Source organism: Notechis scutatus, chromosome 6, assembly GCF_049901735.1.
Source record: "Notechis scutatus isolate UNSWTSFEM ecotype Mainland chromosome 6, rNotScu1.2, whole genome shotgun sequence".
In the NCBI taxonomy this organism is placed as follows: Eukaryota; Metazoa; Chordata; class Lepidosauria; order Squamata; family Elapidae; genus Notechis; species Notechis scutatus.
The window spans coordinates 82,424,096-82,433,321 of record NC_142014.1 but is presented as its reverse complement, the minus strand read 5'-3'; the positions used below and the strand labels follow the sequence as shown (position 1 = coordinate 82,433,321).

Here is a 9,226-nt window from a genome sequence, read left to right as displayed (position 1 = left end):
AGGGAAAACTTTGGTCTCTTTCCTAGTCTCTCTGCATGTCCTTTTCAGTAGACTAGCAACAATTATTTCAGACTGAAGGGTTGTGTGATTGCAAATTCCAATACAGTTGATTGGTTCGATGACATTTGGGACTCTCCTGCCCATACCTTCCTATGTTCTCATTTTGATTTAATTAGTTAAAGTGGAAAGAGGGGAAAAAGATCTGGAGCACTTTCTCCTACCTGCCTATGATATGCTACTCAAGGTATTTCCAGAAGGATCTTTTCCCTCTTCAATGTCTCCTTGACTTCCACCTCTCTGTGGTTTCCTCCAGATTTTGTAAAATGTCAAACAAAAATTATTGCATGGCCATCAGCTGTTTAGGGACCAGTCAAGGATATGTGACAAGAAGAATCCCATTATTCCAAAATACTAGTTTTTAATATTATAATTACAAGGAGAAAACTGTGTGGGGCAATAAGTGGAGCTAGATGATGGGTAAAACAATTGGAATAAAAGATGCATATCTTGGACAAAACATCTCTTTGTTTTCCTGAATTTTCATTGGTTTCACCCTAAATACATCCAGAAATCACCACGTGAGTGGAACCGCAGGAATTCAGAACCTGGGGACCCAAATTGGACAATCTAGAACTGCGGGTCCGATCTAAGCATAGTACACAAAATTGTCTGCTTATAACACCTTGCCTGTCAATGACTTCTTCAGCTTCAATCACAATAAAACACGGGCAAACAATCAATACAAACTCAAGGTAAACTGCACCAAACTCGATTGCAGGAAAAACAACTTCAGCGTTTTTGAGAGTGGTCAATGTCTGGAATCCTCTACCTGACTCTGTGGTCTCTTCCCCAAACCCCCAAAAACTTTAACCTCAGACTGTCTACTGTTGACCTCACCCCTTTCCCAAGAGGTCTGTAAGGGGGCATGCATAAGCGCATCAATGTGCCTACCGTCCCTGTCCTAATGTCCCCATTTTTCTGTATTTTCTGTATTTTTCTGTATTTACTTCCTTTGTTCATGTTTATGCTCATGCCTATACTTGTTATCTTCTACATGTTGGACAAATAAATAAAATAAATAAAATTTTTAATTAGGATGAAGCAGCTTCTGATAGCCCATTTGCAAGATGAGGCAACTTTTTCCACTGAATGTGAATCACTGCCCATGTTTGAATACAGAGTGGAGAGAGGTGACTTGAGAGTTCACAAGGTTGATGTTATAAAAGGAACAAAACTGTGACTGGATCTGGAGGTTCTGCTTCGGATGTCACAAAGCCCCCTCCCAGAAGGTTACAAGGAAACCAGGTGATGGAGAGGATGTGTAGTGTCCCAAACAATCATTTGGACCCTGCTCAAGCATCGCTTATTTGCCACATCCTGGATAGAAGGAAGTGAACTGCCACTAATCTTTTCTGCTGTCCTCACCACTCTCTGAAGGGGATGTAGTAACGCTTCCAGATCAGACAATCATGTTCTCGATTGTCCCACGAGAGAAAATGGTAAGGACAGGAGAAGGAAAATGTACTTTTTTCTTGTCCTGCAGAAAATGAAGGCACTGCTGTGCCTGCTACACCGGTCTCTCACTGTTGAGTAACCAAGCTCCAAACAAATAAAATTAATTTATCGTTTTTCTCAAACAAAGATGGGATCCAGTCACTACGAACAGAGAAAAACAAAAATAATTAAGACACGAGGGGCTCTCGGTGCTCTCTGAGCTTCTGGTTTTCTTGCAGATATTTCATTACCCAAACTAGGAAACATCATCATACTAGAATGGGGGAGGGGAGGGGGAGGGGAGGGGCAGGAGGAGGAGAACTATGGCATCCTTGGTGCTCTCTGAGTTTGGTTATGTTCTTGCGGATGTTACCCAAACTAGATAACATCATCATGATGTTACCTGCAAGAAAACAAGCAAGGTCAGAGAGCACCAGGGACTCCTAATTTCAACCCTGAGCCACAAAGATCCTCCTTTATTGAAGACATAAAGGAGACATAAAGAAGACATACCCAACAGAGCCCCACATCCATATTTATGCTCTTCTGTTTTCTCCTTTCTTGCTTTAGTTTTGGGGTAATGAACCCAACGTGGAGATGCTACACCCTGAACATGTTTCTATTAGGGAAAAGGTGCTGCCTATTTTCTCCACAACGGTGGCACTAGGATTGATCCTGGTTTGAGATGTTTGGGCTAAAAGAGCTTCCAATCTCAGTATAGTATATGTGGTGCCTTGCTCAATAGTAAGAACTCGAAGAGGGATCTCGGAGTCCTAGTGGAAAACCATTTAAATATGAACCAGCTGTGTGCAGCAGCTGCCCAAAAAGCCAACAGAGTTCTAGGCTGCATAAAGAGAAGGATTGAATCAAGATCATGTGAAGTGTTACTACCACTTTACAAGGCCTTGATAAGGCCACACTTGGAATACTGCATTCAGTTTTGGTAGTCACAATGTAAAAAAGATGTTGAGACTCTGGAAAGAGTGCACAGAAGAGCAACAAAGATGATTAAGGGACTGGAGGCAAAAACATACAAAGGACGGTTGCTGGAATTGGGTATGTCTAGTGTGACAGCAATCTTCCAATATTTGAGGGGCTGCCCCAAAGAAGAAAGGGGGTCAATTTTCCAAAGCACATGAGGGCAGGACAAGAAGCAATGGGTGGAAAATAATCAAGGAGTGAAGCAACCTAGAACTAAGAAGAAATTTCCTGACAGAAGAATTAACCAGTGGAACAACTTGCCACCAAAGTTGTGAATTTTCCAACACTGGAAGTTTTTAAGAAGAGATTGGATGACCATTTGTCTGAAATGGTATAGAGTTACCTGTCTAAGCAAGGGGTTGGACTAGAAGACCTCCAAGGTCCCTTCCAATTCTGTTATTCTATGATATTCTATTTCTGGCAAAATATCTATAGAAATAGAAAGAGAAATATCTATAGAAATAGAAATATCTATAGAAATATCTATAGAAATAGAAATATCTATAGAAATAGAAATATCTATAGAAATAAAAAGAATAGAATATAGAATATAGAATATAGAATATAGAATAGAGAATAGAGAATAGAGAATAGAGAATAGAGAATAGAGAATAGAGAATAGAGAATAGAGAATAGAGAATAGAGAATAGAACAGAACCTTAGAGGTCTTCTAGTCCAGCCCCCTGCTCAAGCAGGAGAACCTATGCTATTTTAGATAAGTGGTTGTCTAGTCTCTTCTTGAAAGCCTCCAGTGGTGGAGCACCAACCATTTCTGGTTAATTGTTCTAACTGGAAAGATCTCCTTAGTTCCAGGATGCTTCCCTCCTTGATTAGTTTCTACCCATTGCTTCTTGTCCTGCCCTCTGGTGCTTTGGGAAATAGGCTGGCTATTCTGAAGATTGCCTATTCTGCCTTCAAGGGTCTTTGGGAATGCTAGAGGATGCAGATGACTTCAAGAAATCATCTCACCACATCTCCATAGTACAGAAGAACTGAAGCGGCAAAGAAATAACTGGGGAGATGATGTCTATCTCTATTGCTCCATTGCAGGCCTAAAGTTCTCTCCTTGTATGGGACCCTCCAAAGTTGGTGTTGCATACCAATAATTCTCATCCAGGCAGGCAGAGACAGAATGGGAACTAAAGTCCAATACATGCAGAAGATGCTAACCTAGGGAAATTCAGAATCTCCCTAACCTGGGAAAGGTAGCTTCATCTCATGTCTTGGATGCTCTGGGTTTAGTAAAAGCAGAAGATATTCAGTTGTCCCCTGAGAGTCCCTCCTTCTGTGAAGGTTGTCCTAAGATTGAGCTCCCACCCTTTGCCCTTCGCTTCAACCTTTGCAGGGAAGGAATCCCTAGTGGGCAACTCCTTCCCTTTTCTGCTTCTGCTCCATGTTGATTGATCTCCAGAGACGTTCAGATGCCATAGATATCACCTCTCTTCTCTAGCCAACATTTGGCTCCGGGGGTGACACAGAACAAGATTAAGGGCACCTGATCCCTCAAAGACGCTGGGAAGAAGAAACAAAGATCTCTTCAAGTCAGAAAAGGAGACCAGGCAGAGCTCGCAAATCCCTCCCTCCCTTTCTCTCCCACTCCTCCGGAGCCCCCTTGGATCCCATCAATGGTCACTTCAACAGCAGAAGGAGGAAGAGCAGCTGGATGTGCCAGCTTCAATCTGGAGCGCTCTTACAAGGTGAGGAGGCCACCAAGAAAGGACATCAGGCCTGGCAAAGCCCCCTTCTGCAGCAGGGTGGGTGGGTGGGTGGGATGCTGAAGGAGATATTCACCATGCAACCTTTTTAAATCTGTCTTTTTGTTGCTCAGGAAGGTACATAAATTACACCTGATTCAGGTTGTTCAATGAAGTCTCATTCTTTTCTGATGCCCGAAAGAGGGAAAAATATCTAAAAAATAATGTGCTGGTGGTGAGGAGACAGCCAAGGGCCAGAACCTTCTCATTGGAGACCTCTTGACGCTAAACATGAGAATGGTGAAAATTGAGTTCTTGCTGTCAGGTCAGATATTTTGGGATGGGGCTCTTGGGTCATTTCCTGAGTACCAAACACCCCATGCCTCTTCACCTCCCCTTTCCACAGCCACACACACACACACACACACACACACCAGTGAAAAGGCCTTTCTAGATGGGTTTGAGGAAGAAGTTGCAGGTGAAGGAAAGAGTCCAGCATTGGTGAGGAAGCAACGGGCATTTTGGGGGCGAGGAGAGGAAGAGAAATCCCAGAGGAGGATTTTCTGGCCAGGAGAAGAAGCTCAGACCAGTCCTGGATTCCTCCTGAGTGAGGACCAACGTGGGGCGGTCATTGATCAAAGCAAGAAACAAACAAGGACCTCGCTAGTCCATCCAAAGGAGGGTTGGGGGGGGGGGCCTACCTGGAGGAGATTTAAGTGTGGTTGCAGAGAGGGAGGGAAGACACCCAAGGAGGACCATCTCTTCATGGCTGCTACTTCACACAGCCCACTTAAGAAGAAAGAGGAGACTTGCATCATTTGGGAGGTCAGTTCACACACAGAGCAGGTGTGTCAAAATGCTTTGCGGGAGAGTTAACTGGAGGGGCCTGGATGACATGGACTGTCCCCCCCTCACTGAAAGGGACCCATAAACCTCCCCAGAAGCATCTCCCTCCCCCCCCTTCCCAATGAAGGCTAAGCACGCAAAGCAAAGTTGGCTCCCTCCAGAGGGTCTTGGAGAAGTCCAGGGGGTCTCTATTGTTCATGAAGCTTCTTCTCAAGGCTGTGATTTTAAATCTTCCCAAAGAAACCTGTTGTGGGGAAAACACACTCTTAAAGGAAGGGGTGTGTGGCAGCCAAAGAGAAACTCAGGAGGAATGTGTGAAACTTGGGGCAACCTTGAACTCCTCGTTTCTCAGAAAACTTCCTGTTCTCAGTAAACTTTATCAAACCTTCTGTGGAAACGTCACTGATATTTTTATTTGTAGTAAGACAATATTTTTTTTGTAACAAGTTCTTATTTTATTTTATAACGTACAAAAATTCCAATTTCAATTGAACAGTGTGTTGTCTGGGTACAAATCATTTTAGGAAATAATCATCACAGTATTTACAACAAGATTCATTGCTTTAATATCCATAATAACCATCATAACAATACCATTTGTTTAACCAAGTTAACATATCTTCCTTATACCACTAAACCTTTCATATATTTCTCTGTTTCTAGCTCCTGTTTTTGTCAGTTAACCACTGATTATTTTGAATTTTTTTTTTCCTTGGTGATAGTAACAGCAGCAGAGTGGAGAATGAACTTGAGGTTTGGTTATTGTTAATATCTAAACTCACCTCACCTCTTATTTATGCATTTGTAGGACTGTCACTTTCTCCTCCACACTCTTAAACAAATATGGCAGTGAGGCTGGATTATGGGTTTGGGGGTCCTGAGTTGATTGCAGACTAGCCCACTCAGTTGTTTGTCCTTGGTCTTCTTCCACGGCAGCTCAACCAGCCCTGAAACCACCCAGAGATGTCCAGGCGCCTTGACAGTCAACAGTGGGAGATGCTGCTTTCTCCTGAGTAACCTCAAAGAGCAATTTCACCTTTCACTCCAACCCCAAAGGCTGTGAACGGAGGAGCCCAAGTAAGTGAATCGATGCCCCTGAGAATGGCCTGGCCTTCTTATGCAGCTTCTTCGGAGAAGGGGATTTTACTGCAATTTTACTTTTCGTGGGCTTTATCTTCAAAGCAGGAAATAATCAACTTCATAGTCAACTTCAGAGTCAAATAGAACTTCCAGGCCAATCTTCCTGCTCCTATTGAAGTCAATGGATCAGGAAATCCATTTCTGCTTAACTATGTTTTTTCCCCCCAAAGCACAATCAGCTCAGTTTGGCTCTTTTAAGAGGAATTAATGACTACAAACTTTTAATTTAATTAATGGGAAGGTTCTCGCAAACGCCGATGTTTTTATCTCCATGTGTGTCACAATTATTATAAGGAATCTGCGCACTTCCATTGCTCCTGCCTAAATTCTTCCATTTTCCAATCTTTTCCTGGCAGCTAACTTTGAGGGACCTCATGGAAGGTGGCAATCAGACCCTTCAGGTGACTGAATTCTTGTTCCTGGGTTTCTCTGGCATGCCCAGAGGTCAACCTTTCTTCTTTCTGCTCTTTCTGGCCATCTACCTCATCACCTTGGTGGCCAACTCAGTCATCCTCATCCTGATCCAGCTGGATTCACGTCTCCACAGTCCCATGTACTATTTCCTCAGCCATTTGTCCTGCTTAGACATTTGCTATTCCTCGGTCACCCTCCCCACCATCCTGGTCAACCTCCTGCACCAACAGCCCACCATCTCCTACAACGATTGCATGGCCCAGATGTTCTTCCTCATGACCTTTGCGGGAACTGAATGCGCACTGCTGGCTGTGATGGCCTATGACCGCTACGCGGCCATCTGCGAACCTTTGCACTATACACAACTCATGAGTAAGTGGGTGCGAGTCCCTCTGGCTACAGCTTCGTGGGTCTGGGGCATGATTGACTCTGCCGTTCACACTGCCCTGGCCACTGATTTGGCCTTTTGTGGAGACGTCAAGATACATCACATCTTCTGTGATGTTCCTCCACTCTTGAAAATTGCTTGTAGTGACACCTATATTAACGAGGTAGCTCTTCACACAGCCAGTGCCATTGCTGGCCTGTGTCCTTTTGTCATTGTCATCATTTCCTACGTCTACATCTTATCCACAATTTTGAAGATTCGTTCTAAAACTGGAAGGAGAAAGACCTTCTCCACCTGCGCTGCTCACTTGATTACTGTCATCCTGTACTTCGGGATGATCAACTTGAATTACAACCGTCCCAGTGCAGGCTATTCCTTGGAGGTGGACACTCTAGTTTCCACCCTGTATTGTGTCATCACCCCCATGCTGAACCCCCTCATCTACAGCCTCCAAAACAAGGAGGTCAAAGGGGCCCTACAAAAACTTCTGAATGGTTCATAAAAATGAAATGGAGTATTATTTGGCCTGGGATGCCTGGTATATCTGGTTAGACAATAGACATAAAAGTAACATAGTAATTAATATATGAATATGAATGTTGACGATGCTGCAATGTTGTTGGAAATGTAAATATGTTTTTAAATTGTTGGAAAATGCTTAATAAAATTTATTGTTAAAAAAAATAAAAGAAAGGTGAGACACAGAAAAAAAATTCTGAATGGTTAGGACAGTGTTTTTCCCAACCTTGGCAACTCGAAGATACGTGGACTTCAATTCCCAGAATTCCCCAGCCAGCATGTCAACCTCTGAACCAGAACCTCCTTAACCTTGGCAACTTGAAGATGTGTTGACTTCAACTCCCAGAATTCCCCAGCCACAGAGAAAGCCCTACTTATTTCTTTTCAATGGGAGTCTATTGTTGTGTCTTGCATGGAGTGATGAGGTATGGAGGATGATTGTCCCAAAGGTGCTTTTTCCAAGAGGCAGCTGGACTTTCTTTGTTTTTTCCTTGAAGACTTTTCGCTTCTCATTCAAGAAGCTTCTTCAGTTTTGATTGAATGATGGAAGATTGAAAGATTAATATGCCTTCCAGTCATCCTATTGTTAGAGAGTCATTGAGGCCACTTGGAGGTTTATCTGTGCCCTCAGCGGTCAAGTACAACAAGACTTACCTCCTGTTTACCACACAGTCCTTTCAGCAGTTCCACACCATTTTGCATCTGATTCAGGTGACCCTGAGGTCACAGATAAACCTCCAAGTGGCCTCAATGACTCCCAGAGAAAGTGCTAATGGCCAGATGACTGCAAGGAACATAAACCCTTCCATTGCCCATCATTTGGTCCAAACCGAAGAGGCTTCTTGGATGAGAAGCAAAATGTCTTCAAAGAAAAAGAAAGGAAGTCCAGTTGCCTTTTGAAAAAGCATCTTTGGTACAGCCAAGAATTTTGCTTAGAATATTCAAATGGATCCATGGAATCAAACAAAACAATCAACGTATCAGGTTAAATCCAAGAATTATGTGGAACAGCAAAACCAGAGTTCAGTTATGTATTTGCTTACACAAATCAGACAGAATCTTGCCAGAGTAAACTCTTACTATTAGCATAGCACTTTTATTTTTTATATTATGTTATGTTGTGTTATGTATTATTCTATAATTTTATATTATTATTTTATTTATTTTACTTATTTTATTATTTTATTACTTTATTTTTATGCTGGTCATCTCACCTGGTGAAGGCTCTGAGAGGCTTACTTTCATTAAGAAGCTGATTAAAAACATTAAAACATCAACAACAGATGTATTTGAATCCAGAATTTTCTACTTTTTTTTGCACATCCATCAAGCACGAGAATTTCCAACATGAATTTGATGAGCCCTTATACACTCTAGACAATTTCTCTGGTGACATAAACCAACAGTGCATTAAGTTATACAAATTCTCTTTTGCAGTATCACATGGTGTATATTTCAGTCTCTTCTGGCACCTATTTTTCAATCCTTCCATACATATATTGGAACCAAAAATTTCAACCCATTTTTATAATTGTTGTTCTGTTTCAAATTTCAGTAAAAAAATACTGTATATGCTTTTCAGCAATTGCATTTTCATAATTTGTTCCCAGTCCTGTTTCAAACTCAGTTCTACATTTAAAACCATTGATTATTTTGCCTGTGTCATGCCCCCGTCAGAGTCTGACTGAGGAAGAAGATGAACAGCCATCAGTGGGTGGGCTTCATTGGCTGTGGAAGAAACTGGGGAAGG

The 9,226-nt window shown here is 42.4% G+C and overlaps 1 protein-coding gene across 1 annotated transcript; it reads left to right on the top strand.

The window, feature by feature from the left end:
• The first annotated feature begins 6,457 nt into the window (after positions 1-6,457).
• Positions 6,458-7,459, top strand: LOC113431106 (olfactory receptor 5T17-like). The gene has a single exon (XM_026693469.2). The coding sequence runs from the start codon at positions 6,530-6,532 to the stop codon at positions 7,457-7,459; it is 930 nt and encodes a 309-aa protein (XP_026549254.2). The 5' UTR covers positions 6,458-6,529.
• Positions 7,460-9,226: the final 1,767 nt, after the last annotated feature.